The 27,886-nt window shown below is 42.7% G+C and overlaps 1 protein-coding gene across 1 annotated transcript; it reads right to left on the bottom strand.

Annotated features, from left to right (window-relative positions):
* Positions 1-4,415: 4,415 nt before the first annotated feature.
* Positions 4,416-27,290, bottom strand: PDCD11 (programmed cell death 11; the record flags this gene model as incomplete). Its single annotated transcript, XM_079535383.1, has 35 exons — positions 4,416-4,587; positions 5,162-5,327; positions 5,719-5,872; positions 6,157-6,325; positions 6,957-7,201; positions 8,241-8,387; positions 8,713-8,835; positions 9,248-9,458; positions 9,645-9,767; positions 10,047-10,169; positions 11,421-11,477; positions 12,177-12,354; positions 12,881-12,983; positions 13,303-13,392; positions 13,898-13,994; positions 14,391-14,453; positions 14,941-15,464; positions 15,626-15,741; positions 16,379-16,531; positions 17,658-17,877; positions 18,262-18,432; positions 18,992-19,192; positions 19,845-19,988; positions 20,254-20,505; positions 20,634-20,780; positions 21,297-21,357; positions 22,042-22,166; positions 22,489-22,695; positions 23,159-23,266; positions 23,812-23,993; positions 24,355-24,478; positions 25,110-25,271; positions 26,158-26,325; positions 26,500-26,631; positions 27,183-27,290. 35 exons carry the CDS (start codon positions 27,288-27,290, stop codon positions 4,416-4,418), a joined length of 5,526 nt encoding a protein of 1,841 aa, XP_079391509.1.
* Positions 27,291-27,886: the final 596 nt, after the last annotated feature.

Here is a 27,886-nt window from a genome sequence, read left to right as displayed (position 1 = left end):
TTTGAAGGAGAACAGCAAGACACAATGCTTGCTAAAGGATTTGTTTATCCTAAGAATACAGCATGTGTACAGCCCGGCCTTTGCTTTGTTTAGCTTCTCTCTTCTCCAATAACTCCAGCTGCTTTCCATGCCTTGCAATGGGCCAGAGACTTGTGCAGCTTGCCCATTTTTTCACCATCTTCCTGGAGAGGCAGATTTGGGCCAGCAGCTAACAGCAAGGAGCAGAGCAAACTACTGCTGTCGGAAATACTGCACTGTAGTATTTCTCTAATATGTAGCAAATCTCAAACAATGCAATTGTGAGGATTTTTTTTCCTGTTTTTCCTCCCTTCTTCCACAGCTTTGAGCATGGTCCCTGATAATGCAGCTCTGAGCTTCTGTCCCTCATAGCCCAACAGTGCCCTTGTGAATCATAGAATCAGTTGAGCTGGAAGTGGTCCTTAATGGTCATCTAGTTCAACTCCCCTGCAATTAATAGGGTTATCTATAACCCTGCCAAGGTAGTCACTCACCCTTCCCCATTGAGGGTGAGGTGAAGTCAGCAGAAGGAAGAAAGTACCGAAGGAGGAAAGGAATCAGAGTGAGAGCTACCAATGTGTGGGAAATGCTGGGAGCAAAGCATTTGGGGAAGAACTAGACTTGATTAACTTCTGCAAAAATACTCAAAGCAGGACATTAAGCCACATAGCTTTTCAACTCAGCATAAGCAAGCAAAATACCAAAAGGGAAGCCAAGGCGCCCATCTTCTTGGCATGCTGGATCATGAAGGCTGAGCTCACGTGCTCAGTGCTCCTCTTGCAGAGGCTGAAAGCAATGCTGCCACAGAGCAGCCTACAGGCTGTCAGTTAGGGCACGCTTTCCAGCAGCAAGCCACACTTAAACCAGGCTCCAGTACACAGAATTAAACACAGCCCTTTCATTTTCCCTGCTGACTACTGTATAGACTATAATAGCCCCTGTAATCATAAAGAAATAATACTTCAAAGGGATCTTGGTTTCAATTCAGACACTTATTTACACACTCTATTACATAACTAATTCATTTGGGGGAAAAAATAAAAGGAAAACCACCATTACTGCAGTTGCACTGTTTAAAAAAAAAAAAAAAAAAAAAAAAAGAAATAGTAGCAGCTGCTACTGGATGTTGCAAGAAAGAAGAGCATTAAGCATGAGTCCAGCACCCTGGGGATAAGCAGTAGAACAACTTGTTTTTAGATCCCATTGGATTTGGGAATTAACTGAACGCTTAACTAGTCAGCCTTGCCCATGCTGGGCATTCAGAGAGGCAAAAGGGCTGAGTCTTGCAAAACTCTGGTTTCAAGTTCAGAGCACCTACAACGAATGAGATTATTCAAGTTTATTGTTTCAAACTTGGACAACCACTTGCCAGTGTCCACACTGGATAATCACCTCTTTGCACCCCCTGCTTTTTCCCTCACTTTCAGTTCTCTGTCTATAAAAAACCCATCACATCATCCACATCTTATTGGAGAAATACAAGATCAAGGATAAGACACCAATACCAGCGATAGCGTGTCAAAGATAGTTGGCTTTTTCTAAGCAGGAGGTTAGCTGGGGATTTTTTTTTTCCAGCACAGAAAAAACACTCTTTTCAACTTCAATGAAGTATCTTAAAAGATGCCCAGTACTGAAAATCACTGACTTTTTCTGTCATCAGACACTGGCAATTTGTTACAGGATGGTTGTTATCGTGGGATCCCTTGTAATTGGACATTTAGTCAGCACGGGTTCACAAGGGGGAGGTCGTGCTTGACCAACCTGGTAGCCTTCTATGATGTTGTCTCTGGCTGGGTGGACAGGGGGAGAATCATAGAATCATAGAATCACTAAGGTTGGAAAAGACCTAAAAGATCACCCAGTCCAACCGTTCACCTATTCCCAATAGCTCCTACTAAACCATGTCCCTCAACGCAACATCCAGTCTTTCCTTGAACACCCCCAGGCTCGGTGATTCCACCACCTCCCTGGGCAGTCCATTCCAGTGCCTGACCACCCTTTCTGAAAAGTAATACTTCCTCATGTCCAGCCTGAATTTCCCCTGGCGTAGCTTGAAACCATTCCCCCTGGTCCTATCACTAATGACACGAGAGAAGAGGCCGACCCCCAGCTCACTACAAGGAGAGCAGTGGATGTAGTCTACCTTGATTTCAGCAACGCATTTGATACTGTCCCCCACGACATCCTTATAACAAAGCTGAGGAAGTGTGGGATAGATGAGTGGACAGTGAGGTGGGTTGAGAACTGGCTGACTGGCAGAGCACAGAGGGTCGTTGTTGGTGCTGCAGAGTCCGGTTGGAGGCCTGTAACCAGCGGTGTTCCTCAGGGGTCTGTGCTGGGTCCGGTCTTGTTCAACATCTTCATCAATGACCTTGATGAGGGGATAATGGCCACCCTCAGCAAGTTTGCTGATGATACGAAGTTGGGAGGATTGGCTGACACACATGAAGGCTGTGTTGCCATTCAGCAAGACTTAGATAGGCTGGAGAGCTGGGCAGAAAAAAAACGGATGAGGTTTAACAAAAGCAAGTGTAGAGTCTTGCATCTGGGTAGGAATAATTCCATGCACCAGTACAGGTTGGGGGATGAGCTGCTGGAGGGGAGCTCTGCGGAAAGGGACCTGGGTGTCCTGGTGGACGACAGGTTGGCCATGAGCCAGCAGTGTGCCCTTGTAGCCAAAAAGGCCAATGGCTTACTGGGGTGCATTAAAAAGAGCGTGTCCAGCAGGTTGAGGGAGGTGATCCTCCCCCTCTACTCTGCCCTGGTGAGGCCTCATCTGGAGTACTGCGTCCAGTTCTGGGCTCCCCAGTACAAAAAAGACAGGGATCTCTTGGAAAGAGTCCAGCGGAGGGCCACAAAGATGGTGAAGGGCCTGGAACATCTCTCCTATGAGGAAAGGCTGAGTGAACTGGGTCTGTTCAGCCTTGAGAAGACTGAGAGGGGACCTGATCCAGGTCTATAAACATCTAAGGTGTGGGGGGCAGAATGGCGAGGCCAGACTGTTTTCAGTGGTGAGTGGAGACAGGACAAGGGGAAACGGCTGGAAACTGCAGCATAGGAAGTTCCGCACAAACATGCGCAAGAACTTCTTTACAGTGAGGTGACGGAGCACTGGAACAGGCTGCCCAGGGAGGTGGTGGAGTCTCCTTCTCTGGAGATGTTCAAGACCTGCCTGGATGCCTACCTGTGCGACCTGCTGTAGGGAACCTGCTTTGGCAGGGGGGTTGGACTCGATGATCTCTGGAGGTCCCTTCCAACCCCTACAATTCTGTGATTCTGTGACATTGTATGCTTTGAAAGTACAAGCTTTTTCAGCCAAAAAGGCCAAGAACATCCTGGGATATATTAGGAAGGACCTTATCTGAAGGCTAAATGAGGTAATTCTTCCCATCTACTCTGCCATGGTGAGTCATCTGGGGCGATGTGTCCAGTGCTGGGTTCCCTGATACAGAGAAGCAGTCACTGGGCTTACCAGAGTGAATCCTCCAAAGGAACAGGAAGATGTCAACAGGACTAGAGAGCATCCATCATACAAAGAGAGGCTGAGAGCTGGAGCCTTCAGCCTGAAGAAGAAAAGGTTCAAGTCAGATCTTATCCATGTGTGTAAATACTTGTCAGGAGAGCATAAAAAAAAAAAAAAAAAAAAAAAAAAAAAGTAGAACCAGACTATTTTTAGTGGTGCTCTGGGGACAGTACAAGAGAAAATGGGCACATATTGAAATGCAAGATATTCTATTTAAATGTAAGAAAATACCCTCATTTCACTTTTTCCTTTTTTTTTTTTTTTTTTTTAAAATCTGTGAACATAGTCAAACACCACAACAGGTTGCCAGAGAGTCTGTGGCATCTCCATCCTTGGAACTGGATGCAGCCCCAGGCAACCTACTCTAGCTGACCCTGCTTTGAGCAAGGGTTTGAACCACATAATTTCCAGCAGTCACTCCCAACCTCATCCACACCACAATTCCACATTGCTCTGTCAATTGTTAGAAGCACAAAAGAACTTCAGGTTAATCAAAGTATCAAAAATAGTGAAAGGCAAGATTCTTCTCTGCTATCTTGCTGGAGAAAGAAATCATTAACTCACTGTACCTAAACACAGTGAACCACAACAGCACCATTTCCATAGGAATGCAGACCAGGTAGGAGCGATGTTTATATTGATTATAAAACAATCTGTACCTAAAACTGTCTTTAGTCATCAACAAACAAAGATTATTTGTAACATTCAGACAAAGCTGCCAACATCTGCAAGCTTTAGATTCTTTGATCTTTCTACTTCAGTTTGGTCATAGACCGATACTCTTCAGAAATTCACTGTCCATGGAAACTCCACATCTCTCAGTTCCCACTATGCAATGGAGAGTGGAATCTCTCTGCTTTTACTTGTGCTGTGTTTAGGTGTCAGCGAGGGAACTCTTGGCCTCTACATACTCCAGTGCTGCTGTCTTAACAGCCATCACAGTGTCTGTTGTACCATATTTCTTTTCATAATCCAGGTAGCGCTTAAAGAAGAATTTCATCTTCTTTGGTGCTAAGTTCAGGTGTATGACCCTCTCAAAGATGTCCCTGCAAGAAACCAAAGTGATTCAGATTGCTATGTTGGTGACAGCACTCAACACAAGCCCTGTACATTGAGCAAAGCACAGAAACTCATAGGAGACACAACCCAATACCTCAAGAAAGAGATTCATGAGAACTGGTGATAGCCTCAAAGCAGAAGCCTTCTTCATTAGACAGTTTACACAAAGATCCAGCCATTGTATTTGACCCGATGTTCATGAAATGCCTGCAGCTGGATCTACAGTGTGAGAAGCTGAACTTCCTTTTGTCATCTCAGCAAAAAAGAGACCATTCTCCTTAGTTTCATGCTACAAGAGATAAAAGAGCTGAACCTTACTGAAAGCCCTCTAGTTTTTGTTCTGCAGGTCACTCCTTACTATTAATTACTAACTCTGCCATGCAGATCTCCTTGGAGTCTTCCCAGACCTGGGGAGGACAAGCTTTTGCTATTTTCTTTCTCTATGAGATACAAATTTTCCTTTGCTCTGGGAGGCCCTTGGCAGTACCACTTGTGCTCTCTTCAGGTGTTACCCTAAGCACTATACTGTCCTTTTTCCCAGCCACCTATAGCACAACTCACCGTACTTCCTTCTGGCTGCCTTGTTTGATCATGATGTCCATGTAGATGGACCAGATATCTGTTCGCTTCGGGTAGCTGTTGAGGGTGCTCTCAAAAAGGGCCTTGGCATGTTCTGGGTCACCAAAACGGAATTCCAACTGTGCAAACCTTGAAATTACATCCACATCTGGAACAAGTAATGACATGTTAGGGGATCACAGCAGCCCTCTTTCCTATGAAGGGACACAAATTGAGTTATAATTACACAGAAATGGCAAGCACAGAGACAGCATCATCTCTGTTCAGAGATGAGTGTAAAGCGATTCTGGTCCAAGGTGGAGGGTCAGAGTGAAGGAGCTGCAATTTAACTTTTGTTTGTTTTACAACAAGCTTTACTGCTGTTATCCAGGCTGAAATTTCCCCTCCCCTTATAGTCAAGGAAAGCAGATTCAACGCTATCTGGCTGCAGTTTTCACTTATTATAATCATTGCCACATGCAGACACATGCACAAGGCAGCCCATCTACTGGAGACCTATAAATGCATAGTCCAAGTGATGATTGGCAACGAGTGCTTACGTTCTTTGGTGGGCAGAGCCTTGAGAGCACGCTCCAAAAGCCTGTGTGTAGCTTCAGTCTGGCCTTGCTTCAGGAGGAAAGAGGCATACTTCAGCCACACTGATTTTTCCTGACGGAAACGCCTCAGCATTGTGTGGTACAATTCTTCTGCTTGCTGGAATGGCAAAGTTGGGTTAGATCACGCAGATTCATAACAAAGCCCTATAGATCATTAAACTCTCGCTCATGAAACTCTTGTTCCTGGCTCAGGTGTCTCTGAACATTTGTGAGAAGTAAGTACCAATAGTTCTTCGTCTGATGCCAACAACAACTATTAATCCCAGCTAGGAACAGGACAGGGCTAACATCAGAGAACCAGAAGCTTACACAGCCAGGGCTGGTGGTTTACTGACATGATAGAACAGGATAGTTGCCCGGGAAGTGCTTGCACAATCTCACCTTGTACTTCTCAGAACTGGCATAGATATCACACAGATGCTGGAAGACTTTCAGAGGTTCATTGTACTGAACAGCTCTCTCAAAGACCTTCATCAGTGTCTCCTCAGTGCCATACATGTTCTCCAGGTTTAGAAGAGCAACCCAGACATTCAGCTTCTCTTGTTCTTCCCTTAAAGCAGATACGAACAAGAACATACAGCCTTTTATCAGCCTATATCAGCTTTTTGCAAGCCACCCGAAGACTTGCTGACTTGCATCACGTTATCAAGACAAGTGAAAAACCACTCTTAGAATAAGCACAGCAGTTGTTTCATCCTACAACTTTTGATCACTGTTGTTTGTAACTAGAAACCACAAGGATAATTCAAGAGAATACAATGAACTTCACCATGCTGTGGAGATGCTTTAATACCCAAGGGTGTAGCCCTATGGAATGGGTAATGCGAGTTTCACAGTTTATTTCATTACTTCATTTATGGACATCACAAACAGCATTACACTTTTCCAAACCCTTCCAACTGCTCAGAGGTACGTCTGTGTACTCAGTGATACCCTGGGGAGTTACTGTACCCACAAGCTGCAGCAATGCAGCTGCAGGCCAAGCGTAGTGACTCACATCATACCTTCAAAGGACCAGCCGACAATTGCTACCATTTAATTCCTCTGAGCTCGCTGAAACAGAGCTTCCCACTTCACATGCACACAACACACTGATGGCGCTACCAGCGTTCTTCTTCCAGCACCATTAATGCGCCATTAATTATTCTGTGCGGCAAAGAAAGGCAAAGCTCCACTATTACCTGAAACAGATTGTTTTAAGTGCTCTCTCTGCCACAGCTCTGGCCTTCTCAATCTCAGTAGCCTGGAGGTGGAAAGCCATATACTGCAGCCAGAGGATGGAGCTGTTGGGACTACTCAGCACCAGACGGTCAAAATCATCTGCTGACTGGGGCTGATGACTCGGGTCCATCAGAGCTGCCTCTAATTTGCATAGCTCTTTCTCCTTCTTCTGCTTCTCCAGCTCCTTCTCCTTCTTTGTTTGTTTCTTTTGATGAAGGATAGGGAAAGAATAGATACTGTATGTCAGAATAGGCAGGCCCAGCTAAAGCACAGCCAGACCCCAGTACGTCTAAGGCTAGGCAGGTTTCTCAAGAAGGGGCCAAAAGGAGCCAATTTTTTTTCAGGGAGGAGGAGAACGACACCCTTACCCTCCACACAAGCATAGTTCATAGCTCCAAAAAAAGAAGAACTACATTAAATCTGATTTCTTTTAATGAAATACATCAAGGGCTGAAAGCGCTTCATTCGCCTTGCATCCCAACTGCAGGATCCACACTTTCACATGCACCCTTGCTTTTCTTCTTTAACCTCAACCCCTCAGGCTGGCATTCGCCACCATCGTCCACTCTAAAGATCCAGGACACATGGGGAGAAATTGTGCAAGTCTGGGGTATGTTGCTGGATCACCAGGGTGACTCAGGTCTAAACTAGAAATAAACGATAGCATAATTCTCAGTACAAGGCAACTACACCTTAGGCAAAGTATTTGCCATATGTAGCCTCTGAAAAGGTAAGTTTTGAGGGACAGGAAATCCTGAAGAGTAAATATGAAAGCATTTCATGAGCTTGTTTCCAATTTTGCTGGATTGCTCATACTGAAACAGCCTCCTAAAAAAAAAAAAAAAATCTTGATCACAGTTTAAAGAAGCACTTTTTTGTATTCTAAGAGGGCTGTAATTTGACAACATTTTTATCTCCAGGCTTTCCTCTAAATTTAGAGCAATATTAAAAAAAAAGATGAAATCAAGAACAAGTATTTTAACTTCATTAAAGTGTTTGATCATAATTTTTTTTTTTTTTTTACATGTCTGTGAGAGAATCCCTATTTCTCTTCTCTGCTTCAGAGATTACCTGCTGCTAAACCCAGCACTCGGTGTAGTTAAGGAATTTCTGTATTAGTCACCAGAGATCATCCTTTGGGTTAAGAGGCTTTGCTCCCAGACAATCAGACATGCAAGTATCAAGACAACACGTGATGGCCACCATGTGGCGCCTCCTGTGCAGGTGATATTAGCACACAGTACCTTAGACTGCAGATTTTCCTCCTCCTCCTCACTCTCTGAGCTCTCTTCCTTCTGATTCAGTACAGGCACTTCCACTGCATTTATGTCCTCATCCCAGGTGAAGCCTGTGGAAACTTGCAGCCTGGGAAATTCACCACATTTCTTTATCTGCTTGGAGGAAAACAGAGCACATACTAGGTTTTAACCTTAAGATTTTACACTGAAATCAGAGACAGATGTTGGTTGTTTGGTAGGACTACTGTGACAGCCGACCATTGGCTTCTCCCACTTGCAAACAGCTCACCAGAAAAACATTGCTCTGGTCACATTTGCTGTAAATCAAACCCAGTACACATCTTGCACCATTCACAGCTGACAAACTGTGCCCTTGTATCTCTGGCAATGACAGTTACTGTCATCCCAGTTAGAACTGATACATCACCATAGAGCTGCAAAGTTGTTTCCAATTCATGTACTTCTTCCAACTTCCCACCTTAGATTTCTCCTCAGCTGCCTCTCCCTCCTGGTCACCATCCTCTTCTTCCCGATAATACACTTCAATTCCACTGTCATTTTCATCTGCTGGAGAAAGCTTCCTTTTTTTTGGCTTTGCTTCCTGCAACGGAGGAAATGAGCACATGGTGAACAAAGACAGCTGGAGTCTTATAGACAATGGTCTTATAGACAATTCTGAAGCCACAGTAATGAGTCTGGCAGCAGAGAAAGGACAGTGCCCTGGCACAACTTCCCCCACTGTGCTCTCATATAATGGAAACAAATGAATAAAATCATGCTCACCTACATCTGTTGGCAAAAATCAATATTACAGCTCACACAAGCAACATAGATGGGCTGCTTATTCAGTAAACTCCAGTAGACTCCAAACTGTAAAGTTTCTCATCTTTACAGATCTCCAATGAAATTTAATAATTTTTTTCCCCTACTTGAATTCCCGACCCCAGAGGATCTTCAGTCATTATCTGGGCCAAACAAGTCCTTTAGCATATCCTGAGCAATCACATCCATACCTGCTCACTCTCAGAATTCACTCTTCTCTGTTTTCTCTTCCTCTTAACCTTTTCCTTCTTCTCCTTGTTATCTTCTTCTCTTTTCTCTTCCTCTCTTTTCTCTTCCTCTGCACCATAGCGTGGTAAGCCTAGGGATTCAGGCAGGACGCTTGGCATCTCAGTGTCCTCAGGCAGGAGAGAGAGCTCAACATGATTTTCATTTTTATTTACACTTCAGAGCGTTGCCAGGAGCAATGAGAGAGAAGAAAATAATCATAAAAACATTTAAGATGACTGCAATTATCTGAGCTACTCCCAATAATCTTCTGACATTTTACTGTCCCTCCTTCTATTCCCACTTCCTACCTCATCTCCCTCCTACTAATTAAGAGGCCTTTTTCAAGAATCTTGGACTTACTCAAGGACCTTGGCAGTGAGCAGCTTTCCCTCTGGCAGGTATTTCTCATATAAGGAGTGTTTCTGTACAAAGTAAGGGGAAACATTCTGGAACAGAATTCGGCCCAGAAGAGAAGCAGACAAGCTGAGAAGAAGAAAACACGTAAATAAATGGTCAATAACAGAAGAGAAAAAGCAAAATGACTCTATCTGTGGAACCACAAGTTCTGTATAGTATCACTCAAGTTTTCCATATTTCAATTTCACAGGCTCAGGAATGTAGCAATAAATTTAATCTCAGAAATCAGAATGTCATTTCGCAACATAAAACTACACCTGACACCCCCTTAAAGACTCCAGAACCGTACATACAGAGTTTGCCAAGACCCCCCACTTCCCAGTATATTTTTATTTTGCTGCTCACCCAAAGAATACACCTGAGGGAGTAACTGATTTGACATAGCCTCTCAATAGCTGGCCTTTTTTAACATCCTTAATACTTGTTATTTCAGCGTCCTCCACTTTGCTGCTGTTCTTGGGGTTTAATCTAGAAGAAAAGAGAGGTAAGAAAGTAAAGCACTCATTCATCTGAGAGTACCACATTCTGCTCTAGGTATTAAGCAAAGAAACTGGCATTAAGAACAGCTAGTATGTTCTGGAAAACATACCAGAAACATCTTTCACTTAATTCAAATGCACTAATTGGCTATCTGCATCTTTGCCAAGTTACACATAGCATTAGAGACCAGATGTGGTGCTGTAGATAGAGTCAAACAGAACAAATTTGGGGCACCACAATTTAAATAGGATATAAAACTGTAACAGAATGTCCAAAGGAGGGCAACAAAGATAATGAAGGGTCTACAGGGCAGGATGTATGAGGAGCACCTAGGTCAGTTGGTTTGTTCAACTTCCTTATGGGGGGAGCAGAGGAGCAGGCACTGATCTCTGCTCTCTGGTGACAGGAACAGAACCAAAAGGAATGGTATGAAGCTGGGCCAAGAGAGGTCAGGCTGGGAGCACAGAAAGGCTCCTCACTCAGAGGTGGTCAGGCATCAGAACAGGCTCTTCAGGGCAGCAGTCACAGCACCAAGCTGACAGCAGCACTGTTTGGACAACATTCGAGGACACAGAATTTGAATTTTGGGAGGTCTTATGTGGAGCCAGAAGCTGGATGCAATAATCCTTGTGGGCCACTTCCATCTCAGGATATTCTGTAATTCTATGAATAGATCAGCATGGCTTACTCTGACACTAAAAGAAAACGTAAAATGCAAAATGCTGTCTGAAGTTTTGTGCAAGAATGGCCGTGGTTGTTTTTTTTTTCCCTCTCCTGCTTTGTTTTTAAGATAGTTCATTCCAACACAGTTTGCATACTTTTGTTGTACAGAGAAGACAACACAAGAGGCTCAGTTTTTAAAGAAGGCACTTAGCACACTCTGTTCTTTACCCAAAATGGTTAAAATGCAGCAGAACACTGAAAGTAACATATTTTGAATTGCAAATTCCAGGAAGGAACTTTTTCTTTCTTCCTAAACAAAAATAGTTGTCAAATCAAATCTATAAACAGTGAGAAATAAAAACGCCACCTGAACACTTTTTATCAGCTCTACATTAAATGTCAGACATTGCAGCCTTGTTGATATACAGGAAACAAGACTCATCCTTTACAGAAAATAAATAAATCTAGCTCTTGCCTTCTGAACACTTCACAATGAACTATACAAAGCAACAGTAACTGGATTTCACATCTTTTTTTCCTCACTGGTAGGAGATAGTTTGAAGGGAAGAGACCAACCTGGACTGCCGAAGAGATAACTGGATTTTGCCATTCTCATTGGAGAGGATGTAACATCTGCATAGGAGAATGAAGGGAGGAAACAAAGGGATTATTTTTTACCCTTAAATAAAGGCACACATGGAAACAGATATTTTCACCAGCACAATGAAGCTCCAGATGGAAAAAAACACTCTGTCCCTTAGAGTAGTCATTGCCTAACACAAAGCAGCATGACAGAAAAGTTCATGACACTGTCTGAAGGGCATTTTGAAACAAGTCTATTTGCTGTACCTAGTCTCTATTAGACGCATAAAAGAACTGACAATTGTTACAGCTGAATTACTTGACTTGTTTCACCCTCCAGCATTCCCAACAAGTTTGTGCAGTAGAAAAAGGCTATTACTCAAACATTACAAATTAAAGGCAACTGGTTTGCCAAACAGCACACAGAACTATACCAGAGCTGGGATAACTGATCTCCCTCAACCCCATCATCAGCTTAACTAGAAGATTATCTTCTCTCAAATGACAGTCCAAGAAGGCAATCAAAAGGGGCTTTCTCATTCCTGAAAAGTGATGTTTCAGCCAAACACATATGAGGTTATAGCCTTCTCTTCTAAACAGACAACCCAAAAAGTAAGCATTACATCTTAGCAACAAGCTGAACCTTACAGATCTATCATCATCTTATGGTAGTGAAAAAACTGTCACCAGATAGGAATATATTTCTAAGCCTTGTTGCTCGAAAAACAAAGAATAACAAAAGCTACTGACCTGACAACTTTGCCAATTTTGAAGTCACTCAGAGGACTCTCTGTGTATTTATCGCTTAGGTGAAAGATACTGACTTTGCCAGTCTTCCCACCTGGCAGAGTGATGGTCAAACCAATGTGAGGAATCATTTTTGCTACCACGCCTACAGTGTTGGTACCTGGTTCCAGTGACTGAATTCCTGGAAAGGGCAAAGAAAGGAAAAGTCCTCATAATACTCTAAAAGCATGTAACAAAAGTAACAGGGCTACCGAGCCAGTGAGGCTGGTTTTAGTTGCATAGGTCACACACCAAACCCACTAGCTTCTGGCAAGGTGCAGTCTGTGCTCTCTCAGTCTACAGCAACAAGCTCGTCATGAGAACAGAGATGAGATCCTTAACTGCACAGTTACAACATTCAGAATAACTTAGAGATATTGGCAGATGTACCACCTCATTTTTGAGGTCAGAAAGGAATATATTCATATGTGCTTCAGATAGGATTTCTGTCTGAGACAGTAGGTAAGCAGTTCCTTAAAGATTTGACACCTCTCGCCTTGCACACTGCTACATCTGGGTCGGGGTCCAAGGGGTTAGCTCCATTTTACAAGCAGCTACAGCTCGGCTCTCAAGTGTAATAGCTTCCTTCACTGAGGAGGTCAGTGAAGGTCCAATTCTGAGGAAAGCATTATATTTATTTGTGTCCTGTTGTTAAGGCTCCACCTTACCTGTGAGTGACAAGAAGAGGTTTGTTTCGGTGGCATCTGTTCCAGTCACTATAGCAGATAACGCCTGGCCATTTTTGAAGTTCTTTTCTGGATGTTTTAAGACCTGAAAGGGAAGAGAGATTTCCACCTATTACCAGAAAAGAAGCTTTGCACAGCATTGACTTGTGTACACTCCTATGAAGCTTTAAAGTTTTCAAATGCATCTTTGATGCGTCCCCATGACAGATAGCTCAGCTTTCCCCCAGTGGCTCAGTAAACCCAGACTGAACGAGCTTCAGGCATCGTACTCATCACTGAGGGCAGTTATGCCTGAAGGGCATGTCACTGCACTGAGTTCACATGGATGTCAGAAGTGTCAATGGCAGTCACCTGCAGACACACAAAGAAGAAAATTGTGTAGCTTATCTGTAATAGCCTCTTACCTTGGTGTTCAGAGACAGCAGCAGACGAGGAACTCTTCCTCGAATCTCAGGGGTCACTTCTACCTCCAGCCAGTTTTTCAGGATATTATACTGAAAAGACAGTAAACAGCCAAAAACAGCATGAGACCTTTGGTGAATGACATCCCTTCTTCAGTGGACTCACTAATTTTCAAGGCTAGAAAGGAATACTTAAGCCTTGGCACCTGCATCAAACAAAAACGGTTATTTCAGATCCATTCTTAATGCTGCTGTGATTCACATGCAAGCACACAAAGGAACAGCAGAGAGCATACTTAGTGCTGGTGGCATAAATAATTTATCAAAGGCTGTTTTGCTAGATTGCAGGGAAGGAAGCACCTGCTGGCAACAAACCAGCATGTTTAAGACCACCAGTCAACTTAATTCTCTCAAATACAGAAAAGTGCACCTTCTGTCTAGTCTTCTCATAAGACACTATGCTTTGCAAGGGCCACTCTCGTGGTTAATTAAGAATCCGGTAGTGTCAGTTTGTTCATAGGTTTAAGCTAAAGCCTCTGGGGTTACCTCCACCTGCTGTCTCCTCCTAGCACACTTCTTAGGAAGACTCTGACCTCACCTTCCTCACAAAACAGGTGACTGTCTGTCCAACGTTGTAGGGTCCAAGTTTCTCATGGGTGTCATCTCTCACTGTTTCAACTTTCCCTTCTATTTCACTGTTCACAAATAAAGAAAGAGGATACTGGTTAGGAGGTTTGGTCCTAGCAATGCAGATAGGAATTAGAAACCCAAGAAACTGTGGCAAGTTAATGTTAGTGTGACAATTTCTTTGGGCTTAAGAGGGGAAATCTTTTCAATATGATGGGACATACCACGATTCAGACTGGCAGCACAAGGACATTAAAAGGACATGGTGTGCATTTCACAGCATACAGTTAACAGATCTAAGTTAGGGTGGAAAAAATGAGCAAGATGTTATGCTATACTGTGTGTAAAGCTCCTTACTACTGAATGGGTGAGCTCATTCCCAAAAGGAATGTAACAATACAGGGAAGCTACATGGATACAAGGTCTATAAAGGGTGTATAGACAATACAAACACCAACACTTACCTTGGTCGAATGCTGAGCTCTGGAACAGATCGTGTGAAGTGTGGATGTGTGATGGGCAGGTACCTAAAGAATACAAATAGGATCAAAGTTTCTCATTACTTCACCACACCCCAGTCACCCGTACTCCCTTCTGCACTGCTGAAAAACAACTGTAAGCTCCTTAAAACTATAAAGGCCTTTCTGTTTTAGCCGTCCTAGTACTATTTCAGTGGCAATTTAGGTACCCAAAGCATTTAAGCAAATTTAATCTCTGGAACCAAGTTCTGCTTGCATTTAAGGTTTCTGCTGGACCTTAAAGGATTAGACATCCTTCTTGCAATCTACACTCAAGACAAATCCAGTGACAGAGGTAGAAAGAGTTGATGCACTGCAACATGGGTCTGAGACAGAATATAACTGCAGATTTCCTGAGGTTCTCCACTACTCCAGAAAGGATAGCCACAACAGCATCTGGTAACAAAGAGAACAGCCTAGACCATTTGAATTAAAGCCATTCTTTGACCTTTCACATTCCCCTAATGTCAGTGATATTAGGTGCTTATTTTCCCACCTGTGAGTGTTCACATCTCTGCCTCCAATGACCCGGGCAGTCACCATCTGTCCAGCTTTCAAAGTGTACGTTGGAAAAGAGTGTATGGGCACTTCATCCAGAATCCGGGATGCATGGATTGAACCCGTCAATTTGTCATCAATAGCAACTGTGACGTGGGTTGGTTTGACAGATTTAACAGTACCAGTAACGATATCACCCAGGGAAAGAGAGTGTTTCACAGCAGCAGCAAGCGTCTCCTCTAAGGCTGTCTCAGACTCTTTCCGGTCCCTTACAAAAACATTCTTCTTCGTTGGGTCTTGTACTGCTAACACAACTCCAAGATCGTTTGCCTTCACCATTTTTAAGGTTGCATAGATTCTCTGTCCCACCTTCATTTTTTCTGAGTCAAAGCGGAAGGTATCATTGAAGTGAGAGGCTATGGGGACAGCTGCCAGCCAGCCTGAGTCCAACAGAGACACGATGGCAAACTCTTCTGCGACGTGCTGCACGATGGCAGGGTGCTGGGAGTTCTTTGTGAGCCGCTAAACAGAAATGGAGATAATGACATCCCTTGCTGAGATTTTGATTCCCTTTACTTGACCTCCTGCAGCTCTAAAGGAAGGAAAAGGCCTCCCCCCACTCAAAATTCATTATTCCCTTAGGGTGTGACACAGGAACAGAAACATTAAAACTGAACACCTACTTGCTTGGCTCTTTTTTTTAAGAGTTCTTCTCGAAGAGAAACATGCACCTTGGATGCGATGGCATCCACATGAAGAACCAGCCCCTTTGCTTTCTCACCAGGAACGACTTTTTTGCCTACAAACAAGAACAAAGAGGTTGTCTCCTGATGACAGTAAAGAACTTCGAGTAACTTAGCTTGTAGCACTTGGCAGGCAGGAAGGGTCACCTGTACCATCAATGAATATACAGATGATATAGTATATTTGAGAGCTTGGCTTATGTAATTATCATACTAGATCAGAAAAGGACAGTCACCCTATCCTGGGCTCACATAGGAAACTCCAGTGGCGTGGATCTCCAGAAGAGATCCTCCCCACTGGCAGTCAGCTCTTAAATGGGTCTAGGAGAGGTGGAGTCAGGCTCCACCCCTTCCTGCAGCACAGGTGAATTGCCTTCATTTGTGCTCCCGTGGCTGACTCATTGCTCACCTCAGGTGATCAATCAGAGGTTCAGGCCGTGATTCAGCAGCCCCATACAGTCACCTCTGGATCAAGTTTAACTCGTAAAAACTGCAGTGATAAAAAGACTACTTAGCTGCTAATTGTAACTAAGTTACTCAAGCGAGATAGCAGAAAGGTAAACTAAACTTTGAGTTGTCCCTGCTCTGGTTAGATCCCTACCAGGTTGATTCCTCTCCTGAATAACTAATTTCAAGATGGAGGCTTCATACTACATGAGTGAAACCCAAAGCAAGCAAAGAAAGGATCCCTACCTCCCAAGTGGTAGCGGGTAGCTGTTACAGTCCAGCCTCTGACACAGCTGCCACTGAAGAGTGCTGAGCCGTCCTCTGTCACATCCTGCACAACCAGCTGCAGCTCCTTCCCAGGCACCAGCTCACAAAAGCTCTGGGCCAAGCCAGACTCCTCTAGAAAAAGACAAGAAATATTGGCAAGTCAATTTCTTAATAAAATATTTTCACATTTCCTTAGAACAGCACAAACAAACATTTATATCCATTTATATCCTCCACAGCAGAAAACACAGTTTAGGTTCCTGGATCTGTAAAGTAAGTACAAGTAAATACAAACATGTAAATTCTATGATCTAAAGAAAGCAGAAAATTTCATGACATTAAGGATCTGATAACTCCAGAAAAAAAAATAAATACAGAAGTTTACAAAAAATAAATACAAAAGTTTAGTCACTGTTTTGCTTCGCTGTACATTGCAGCCATTCACCCAGGCACACAGAAAAACTCCTTCAGGACTTCCACGAGTCAGTTCTTCCAAGAGTCATTTTTCCATTAAAAAAAAAAAAAAAAAAGAAGAAGAAGAAAAAAAAGGAAAAACTACATGCTTACAACTCTGTTTAAACATTAGAAAAGTTTCAGAGCTTGGCACAATATTCATATATCCATAAGCCCTGTGAAGTTTAACATCTGATTACTGAGCACAGAAATTGGGTCAGTACGCTAAGGATCTTATAATGAAAGAGCATGCAGCGCAAAAAATTAACCACTGCCAGATTCAAAGAAAACAGACAACTATTTGTACGATACAACTGTGAAATCAGCGCTACTAGATGCCCCAGTTCCTTTACTTTTAGACTGATTCATAAATCATTACAAATTTTCACACTAAAAAAAAAAAAAACCATCCCCAATGCTGGAAAAAGGCTTTGATCCACAGAGAATCCAATCTCACCCTGGCCTGTTTCATTTTCACCTTCACAGACTCTTTTGAGACACCTATCTACTGGTTCCACTGCATCTTCACTACTCTTCAGGTATAGTGGCCTTAAGGTTCATCTACTTATACCCTCACTTTTCAAGTTTCAACTTCAAATCAAGGTAAGAAACCTAGCAGACTCAAGTGAAAAGAGATTCTTGGTCCTGTTACAGCTCTAATTCCAGCTGGAATACAACTCCTCTTAAAAGCCAAATCTCTGCTTGAACTTCTTTTATTACAAAAAAAAGTTTTCTTTTTTGTTCACCTGAAGACCTTTTTTTTTAAGATAAGATCCTCTTTGGCAGAACATATGCAATCTTTTACCTCTTCTCCTCAACAAGTTCTTGATTTCCTCCATCTCCTTGAAGCATTGATTCAGCAGTGAAAAGCTCTCTGCAGCTGAATCACCAGAGCTGCACTCCGACACCTTCAGATTGAGGAGCACACGCTGCTTCTCCTCATCAATGCTCATCACCTTTGCAATTACAGTCTGTCCCACCACAAAGTGGTCCTTGGTGTCTGTCACAAACTTGTCACTCATGCTCTGTGCAGAGGAAACAAAGTGGCAAGGATTATTGGACACAGCTGCTAACTGCCAGACATTGGCAGTGCTTTTCGAGAGAAGGGTTTCAGTTAAGACTTAATGAAAATACCAAGTGAAATTAGCCAAATGAACAAAAAGCTGTCAATTAAAATGAATTACTGAAGTTACTTGAAATCTCTGATTGAATAATGTCCTTTACTTCATTTGGCAAGTGAATTAAAACGCAAACATAAGGGCAGCATTTACCACACTGTGAGGAAGCTGTCCAAACACAGGACCCCCAGTCCTACTGCTCCCTCCAGCCTTGCTTAAAAACTGTGTTTCAGCCTTTCCTGATGATTACACCCATGCTGTTTTCTGAAGTCAAGTGAATGCACGACTTACTACTTTAGGTGCCAGTCCTGTCACACCAAAGGGGAACTCCACAAACACTCCGAAGGGCATAACCTTCCTCACATAACCAGTCAGCAGCACCCCAGGCTGGATTTCAGAGAAGCTCCTCACAACTTGCTCTTCCTGTACAGCAGACATCACTGCAGACTTCCTGCACAAGATCTGAATAGACAGTTAGGAAAAATGGGAAGATGAATAAAAGGAGCCTGCCAGTCTCTCAATGCTGCTAGCCACTGAGCTACAGCACTTTTTACACACTAAGCAGTGCAGAAGCCCAAATTCCTGCAATTTCAGTTGTCATATTGATCTCCCTACACTAAAATTTAACAAACACTATCTCTTAAGTTACTCAGCATTAATGATGCATGCTTCGTCCAGCTGAATTGAAAACTTCCTAATATTTAAGTTCCTCCTTTTGGTATAAAAACTGCAACATTTTTTCTAAGGTTATGAGAAGATTAACACTGATTTCCAGAAGCTGTTTGGAAAGCTCAGCAATTTCACAACCAAATCCTCATCTCAATGGGATTCTAGCAGCAGCAGAGCATCACTCAACCAGCAAATTATAGTAGCCCTCTGAAGCATCTATAGGCACTTCTGCTTCAACAGATTAACTAGCAAATATTTTGTTTGTTGCAGACACTCCGGATTTTTAACAGATTTTTTTTTTTTTCTTGTCCTTCATCACCCTCATTTGATTTGTTGAAATAACAAAGGATACAATACGGTCCCCCTTGTCACTCAGGCACATAACTCTGGGCAAGACATCTCCCTCTTGAAGGCAATGCCACAGGAGCTTAGAGTTAGCAATGAAGTCAGAGAGGTGCACTGTAGGAAGCCAGGCTATCACATCATCTCCATCTTCTAAGATAGAAACCTCGAGCCCATTCTCATTCTTCTTCAAGATTTTCACATCAACCATCTGAAAAGAGAAGAAATAGAGTGATATAAAAGTTCCTTTGAAGTATGCACAGGTACCAAATGATGGTTTTTGACAAGGCCTCCCAGCCATGCAAGAGAGAATCTCACATCAACAGGACTGAGCCTCAGAAGCATGCCAGCTCTGATGGTAAAACAAAAGCAATCCCCAGTTCCCAGCAAAATCAAAGACTACAGAGACTCTCTTGGTTATCACTTTCTGTCTGAAGGGTGAAGGGAATCATTTTATCACAATTTAAAAACAACTGTAACGTTCCTGCAACAGTAACATCCATAGGGTGTTGGAAGCTGTGCGTTCCACAATACAACAGGCAAGCATTTAAGAAACATTTCTCTTAAGTCCAAAATCAGCTGCTTTTGGAGTGAACATTAACAGCACCCAGAAGAAAAAGAACTTCGTCAAGGAGCAAAAGTACTATTTGGCACCTCCTAGAAGACTGTCCTGTGTTTCCTTTATCCTGACCTCTGACAACAGACCTTGTTTTTGATCTGACTGCAAAATAAGAAATGCATACTTAACGCTGGTTCCCGACCTCCAGCAGCTTTTTTTTTGAAGCAGAGTTGCTCAGAGTGACTACAGGTTTTTTTAGAGAACACTTAGAGACAAAAAAAGGAATAGTCACTGAATTCAATACCTCTCCTATTTGATATTTCACTTCCTGTTTCTTCTTTGGAGTACACTCAGTTCTGCCTTCAGGAACAGGCCTGCTTGATAACCTGAAGGACAGCAAGAGTCTTCCCTGCTGGGGCTCACATTTTAAGACCATTACTTTAACAACCTATAGCAAAAACAAAACAAAAACAAATAAGGAAACCACACACCTTGGGAAAAAGAAAAAGCTATGTGAGATAGATGTTAAAGAAGAGCTGTCTCTTTTCCATGCTCTATTTAAATAGAGGAGGCTAACTACTACCCAAAGAGAAAGGTGAACTCTTGGTGTACTTGGTTTCTCCAAGAAAAAACTCAAATCAAAGCCAACTCACAATTGCAGATTTCTCTTTTGCATTCATTCACACAAGGCTTGACATAGGTAAATTAATTACCTGGCCGTCATGGAAGACTTTATCTGGACAAGATATGGGCTCTGAGCTCAGCTCATTCTTGGGTACCAGACCTTTGACATCATTGTAGAACTTCACAATGCAGCCAAATTCCCTTGCACACACCACAAAGCCATGTGTGATCAGACCTGGTTCTGCATCTTCATAACTGGAGAGGACTGGAAGCTTTGATTGCACAAGAGTTTTCTTTAAAGTAAGGAATAGCTTCTTTTCTGCAGGATTGCATTCTAATACCTACAAAAGCAGAGTAAAACAAGGTTCAAAAAGCATGTCTGCCGTTCTCCAACCAACACAGCAGCTAAGTAGTCAGAATGAAATACAGCGATTTAAAGCAGCTGGAGGTCCTTTCAAGCAGCTCTCACCCGACACCTGACTTCATCTCCTACGTTGTACTTCTTCTCAGGCTGCTTCAGGATCACATCAGCAAGATGCATGGATGGCACAAGCCCTTTAATTCCATCAGCAACTTTCACATGCATCCCAATGGGTTTCAGAGACACTACTTTGCCCTAGAGACCAAAAGAGAGAAAATGATCAGTAAGTTCAGCATGAAAAGTAGGCTACGCACAGGTAAGAAGCAATTTGGACACTGCACCACATACTATTACGAAATTTGACAAGCTACATAGAATGAAATCTTAGTCCAACCCACACCAAATTAATACACATTTTACACACTGCATAATGCTGTTTTACAACCTAAACAGTCTACTTCTGTAGAATTCCTATCAACTCTGGTAAATTGGAACTATTTCCAGAGATACAACCAACACACCATGACACAAACGTAAGAATGACTGTGATTGCCTTGCCACCATTAACAAAAAGCTGAACAAAACAGAGAAAGATGAGTGAGTATCACACTTTGATATTGAAGTCCTTAGTTTTTCTTCTTACTCTACCTACCACAAATCTGGATCAGAAATTGAATGAATATACACATTAAGCAGAAAGAAAAATGTACACTATCTAGATAATTTCTCTAAGAATAACTGCTGCATAGCATCAGTGCTTCAGGAGCTCACCTGCATGACATCCCCCGTGTGAATATCTTCGTATCGCAGGAAACGAGCTTCAATAATTTGACTAGGAAAGAGAGAGAACAAGAGGTGACCTGTCAGGCAACTTTAAAAAAAAAAAAAGAAAAAAAAAAAAAGCCAGGATAAGAAGAAACAATATCCTTTTCACTCTCCTTTTCACTTTCTCCAAAGTATCCTTTATACCACACATACCCAACACTCTACATCACCAAAGTTTTGTGCTTTACCCAAGTGACCCACCTTGCAAGACAGCACTCTGGGTAAAGGTCAGGAAGGTTCACCGGTTTCCATTCCTGGTGACAACCACCAGGCATGGCTGCATGGAAAGAGAACCCATAACCTGCACTGCCTAAAGCCACAGATAGAAATACTAAGAGGGAGAAGCAAAATGGGCTGGGACTTGGAAGACCAAGGTTCAGCTTCTTGTTCAGTTATAGTCTTCTGACATGACCACAGCAGAAGTCATTTAGTCTCTCTGGGCTATAGCCCACCATATATATACATGTATATATATGTTATATATACATATATGTATATATATATGTATGTATGTATGTATATGTTCCTACAGTTAGGATAAGAGCAAGATATCCACACAACCTGGCATGATACAATACAGATAAAAGCTAAAAACCTCAAATGGCAAGTTCCAGTTCCACAAAACTCTCCACACTGACCAAACCCTTCTGATCCTTCAACCAAATTTACTAGAAGAGTCTGTAAAACTTACTGCTTCAGAGATACTATGCACATCTCATCCATCAGGCTGTAGTCAATGATCCGACACTTATGCTTACATCCAGCCTTGAACGCTGCAGGTTTAAAAGATTTTCTGGTTTTTGATAGATGTTTCAACTACAAAAACAAACGGGAATTCAGTGTTTGGAAAATGGCAACACTTGTATGGCCCTTAGCTTGAAGTAGTAGCAGCTGACAAAAATCATTCTTCTAACGCACCCTTCAGGCAGCAACTTGTACTAGCTCTTGTGCAACAACTCACTTACATCCCAACCCAAACAGGGGAGGCTGCATTTAGCCAACACCTTCCACATTATCTTGATATGTTTATTTGTCTCACAAAGAACACTAAGGTAGGAAATAAAACTTAATCTTAATTTCCTTCCCCAAGAGGCTAAGAGATCTCTGAAGGAGTTCCTTTCACTGCCCCGGTACCTACTCGTGCAAATGCAAGCATGCCATCATCAAGCTCAAAGACAGCACCAAACTGCTTGTAGAAAGCCTTCACTGTAGACTCTTCCACTACGGCCCCCATGCGATCATTGGAGAGCTGGTTTGGGGATCCTCCAGGGTGCAGGAAGGCCTGCCGCAGAGTAAGATGCACCACCTTGGAGGTGGGGTGGGTAGAGAGGATGCAGGCCTTCACCTAGAAGATGATGTTTGTTATCAGTATAATATCACTATACATACCAAACTGAAGGATGTCATATTGCTTGTGATTTTTAGACATTACGTTTGATGCCTGAACTCTGCTCACATATGAACACTTAACATCTTCTCAGCTTCAACAGTTCCATAGATCAGGGTTTTTGTTGCATTCATTCATTCTTAATGGCCTAGTCTGGTACCAATGCAATGAGCAGAAGACAACCACAGAACTCATTTGCCACCGTTCACAAGTCTCAAATGCTTTCCAAACAAGTCTTCCATTTACCCCAGGAATGGCTATGCTCTTTACAGCCCTAAAGCAGCTATGATAATAATTCAAATGAAAGATAAGACCGAAAAGATTCCACTGAAAAACACCCTTCCTCAAAATGCTGCTGAAGAAGATAACAGATGTTGTAAGCAACATAATAATTCCAGCCAGGTTTCATCCTCTTCCTTACCACTTGATTTGGAGAATAATTTGTGGATTTCTCTGGGTCCACATGCATGAAATCCACAATGCCAGTGAAGGAAGACAGAAAGGTCAGACTGATACCCAGTGGAGCCACCTAGAAGGGTGAAGGAAATTATATGTGAAAATGAAAAAAAAATAATTTAAAAAAAATAATTAAGAAGTCAATTGGTTTTCAGAAACAGAGAGCAATTCACACATTTCACAAGAAGTCACCTTGCACTAAACAAGCACATCAAAATAGGCAACTGCTAACAACTCTGTTTTCTACAGTTCTGTAAAAACAATCCTTCAGATTTTCCCCTATATTGTCCTTACTCTGAGAGTGCTGCAACAGTGCTGAATACTTTCCTAGGCATAGAGCACAGAAAAAAAATCATCCTGTTCTTCTCCATGGTTTATTGCCATCTCCTGGCCGAAGCCTTTGTACTCACAGTATCAGAAGCATTGCAAAGATCAAACCTTAGGTGAAACCACCGGGAGCACCTTGCTGAAAACAGTGTCTGCTCTTTTCGTGTAACTGAACCCAAACAGAGTTTTCCAGCTTACCAACTACCATGTCCACTTAAACCTTTATCTCTTCAGGAAGGCCCAAAAAAGAATAATGAAAAAGAAAATAACCCACAAACAAACACAGCTTACCTTCTGCACTCGAGCTTTTACCACCAGCCCTGGCAGTAGATTAGAGAGTGTCCAGTTCTGTTGCTCTGTTGCAATGGATGCAGAAACCTCTGATCGATCAGCAGACAAACGGACCACTCTTCCCTCATTCTTTACTTCCTCAATGAGGCAGTTCAGGCTCTGCCCTATTTTCAAGTCAGACCCTACAAAGGCAAGCCACAGCATAAATTCCCTTCCAGGAACACTAAGGAGTTCCCTTTTGTAGTTTCCTCCAAAGCTTTTTCAGAGTTCCTTCTATTTTAAGAAGCTAAAAGACCTCACCAAAGTGAGGTCTACAGCCAGCAAGGGTCAGAGGGCTTGGAACAACAACATGGTCTGGCAGAAAACAGGGAACCTAGTGGCTTTTTGCTTATCAGCCACTGCTGTTTTCAACAATTTGCAAAGACTCCATCATGTCCCAGCGCTCACTGAGGAGCACTAACACCACAGATACAGCGAGCTTCAATCCCTTTCATTCTCCACATCTATTTTAACTTCAGCAGCTCTTACTGTAATACTACATACCTTTCTTGACTGCTTTGATGTAACTTCGGGCTTTCTGATGAGGAAGGAAAGCATGAGCCCCTCTGACTCCAATATCAATGAGGTAGCCATGGTCTTCTACACTAGACACAAATCCAGAGAGCAGCTGTTGGGAGGGAAGCATTGCAATTCAGTAACGTGAAGAAACAGCTGCATCTGCAGAGAATGCACCTCTGAGGAGAGGTTTACCACACAAGTACTCACTTGTTTCATGAGGCCAGAGAACAGTTTTGCAGAGCAAAGAACAAACGTAACATTCTTTCTTACTAGACAGCTCACCTGACAATGGGAGTCTGAACTCTATCCTTGTCCAGCTATGTATGTATGTTTGGAGTTAATGGACAAGTACCATGAAAATAAAAATGGAATGCTCAACTATAGCAGGTGCTCTAACTGCAGACACAAACCTGCAATCATAAAGCTGGAAACACCAAAATTAAACAACCAAGCACCTCTAAGAGATAGGCTGTTAAATAAACAAACTTATGCAGAGAGAAGTAACTGCATAATTTGCCCAAATAAAAAAAAATAAAAATAAAAATCAGGTGAATGGTTTCATGGGTGACAGCCTGTAAGAACATAACCAAAATCCAATATTGCCCTCCCCTCCCAGGTTTATTCCTCTGGAGGCAGCAGCTTCCTGTTCTGTTCCGATAGCATACAAGGACAAACTGAGGAGTTCCACTCATGCACTGCAAGAAGCACCTCAAAAGGCTAGAAAGGCTGTGAACACATACCATGCCTGATGTTAGTGCTGATGCATTCAGACCCCTGTTGACATTTTTAGGGTTGATGGACAACTTGATACTCCGACGTCCGTCGGCACTTCTCTCAACACTGGTCACAGCGCATCTGACCAACATCCCTGGAGAGTACAGGTCTGAGAGAGAATTCAAATCCTGCCCAGAAACATGATCAAAAGTAAGGAGGCGTATAAATATAACAACATTAATTCATGCAAGAAGGCCAGAAACAGTTACTGAATGAGTTTTTTTCAAATAAAAATCCTATAGGAAAGTCCTCGATCTCTGACAACACTACAATAAAAGGCAGGAAATATCACAAACACCACAATCTCAATATAGAGGCAGAGACATACTGGAAAGTCTGCTAAGCTTTACTTAAATAGAAATACCAGGCAGGACAGAGACAAGATGTTGCAGCTGAGGACCAAAGTACATCTTCAGAGTGAGACACCAACCTCACCACCCTCTTTGACAAAGAAAAACATCACCACTAAGTGGCTAGCATCCAGCACATTGCATATTCCACAACAACTTAGGGAGAGCTGACACTGGATAGACAGAGTAGCAGGTTACTCCATCCTCTTTCTTTCCAAGAAGCTGCATTATCAGGAAACTGAAAATATAGTTTGAAATAGCTGGGCTCAGAGAAAATATACATTAGCACTATGCAGCAGGACTCTGTATGCAGAAACACCACAATATTATAAGGACCACGCTATTCTCTCCAAGCTCTCTGTGAGAAACTGGCATCCTCACATCATCTTCCAACCATTTAATTAGCTTCCTCATTTAACTGCCTACAGCCAAGGATCAGTATTTAACTACAGCAGCAAAAAGAAAGCACAAATCTATCCAAGTTTAACAGGCTGTCTATGAAGTTCATGCAATATTTAACCAAGGCTAAGTTGCTGCAGGCAATCAAACTTCAGCTATCTGTAAGACACCAGAAACTAGGCTCCTAAGAAAGTCTTCAGGTTGATTCTGACTTATTTTCCCCTAGGTCCCAGACAGAAATCACAGCCCTGACCCACAGTCTCACCTCCAGCAGCTCCCCTTGGGTCACTTGCTTGCTCAACAATTCACTGTAGGCGTCACTGATCTGCGTGACTGGGACAAATCCCGTAAGTCCATTGGGCAAGCTGATGACAAGCTCAAAGACAGTTACCTCTTTTATACAACCAAGGAGCAGCATCCCCTCACAGAGCTCCTGGGAAAACAGAAAGAACAGCACACAGTGGTTACCTGGACAAGTCAGTGATAATAGTGTGGTAGACATCCTGAATTCCTGCTGTATGTTACAGGTTTTAATGAGGGAAAACACAAATTTTTTACCAAGGTCATTAAGGGAGAGACACACAAAATAAAACATTTATCCACAAACCTGAATTGTGAGTGGTTCAACACTAACAGCAATGTCTTTAGCAGGAGCCTTTTTGTCTGCCTTGAATTTTTTCTGCTTCCTATGATCCCCTTCGCTCCTTTTTCTTTTCTGTGTTTGTTCTTCATGGTGAATCTGAATTAGATTATAAGTAGAGAGGAAAAGAATAAAAGTAGATAACAAGATGAACATCATGTTAAGGCATAACTCAATTGTCAGGAATAAAGTTAGATGAAAACATGAGATTGGAGAAAAAATGAAATAAGCACGTTAATTTCTATATGCTTTCATGGGAGTCTTTTAAAATATCCCCTTTTAAGCTGCGACCAACCTTTTATAAAACCGTGAATCACAGGAGCAGAGAGAAGCAGTAAAAGCAAACTGCACCATGCTCCACGGAACAGAGGAAGACCAAATTTAGTTTGTCTGCATGCAACAACTCTAGTGGAACAATGCAAGTATCTCAGCATCAGATGCTTGTACAACATCTTCTGGTAATCTTCACTGCACTTCCCTGACATCCCATTCAACATGTATCAGATAGCTGGGATCTTTAAGAGATCAGAAGCAAGGAGGATGCCAGCAGTTATCTCTTTGTAGAAGTCTTTTCTAGAGGTTACTATAGAGGTAAGGGACAGGAAGAATTTTACGTCATGTTCTGACAGTGAATGGAACTCTTGACATACATCAAACAAGTTATCCTGCTCAAACTTTGGTTTTGGTTTTTTTCCTGTTGTCTCTGTGGGCTTCTTCTGGATTCCCCCTCGAGGAAAGTTTTCTTCTGTGGATGCCATACCTGCACTTCTATAGAGCAAATGACAAAACAGAAGTTAAGCATGCAGCTGTTAGACTTGTTTCTTGTTAGATCTGACATTGAAAAGGTGTAAGACTGAATTATCCAAGAAACTACGAAAAAAAATCCAGATAGCTGCGTCCCAGGCGGTCAGTGAGGAAAAACAAAAAACTCACAACGTATCTGACGTTTCACTACGCTGAAGCATTACAAGGGCCATCTAAACACGTGCCTTATCGCTAATTAATCACATTTAAAGCCGTCTGTCAAATACCGAACGCCTCTTTACCTACGGAAGCGTACAATGAAAGTCCAGCGAGGCGCGGTAAGGAGCAAACACCTTCCGTAGCCACTGGCACAGACCGCACCGCTCAGCCCACAGAGACCCGGACTCCCCACCCCAGGCCCGGCCTCAAAGCCACCACTCGCACCACTCCAAACCTCACGTGCGCCGCTCTCCGCGCGCCCCCGGAAGCGGTACTCCAGGAGAAGGTCAAAGGTCAAAGGGCGGGCGGAAGCGGCGAGCCGTCCTCTAGGCCGGGAGGGGGGCGTCCTGCTTCCGTGGACAACCAATCAGCGTGCGGATTGGTGGCTGCG

Source organism: Tetrao urogallus (genome assembly GCF_951394365.1).
Source record: "Tetrao urogallus genome assembly, chromosome: 5".
NCBI lineage: Eukaryota > Metazoa > Chordata > Aves > Galliformes > Phasianidae > Tetrao > Tetrao urogallus.
This window is presented reverse-complemented; position numbering and strand designations above follow the sequence as displayed.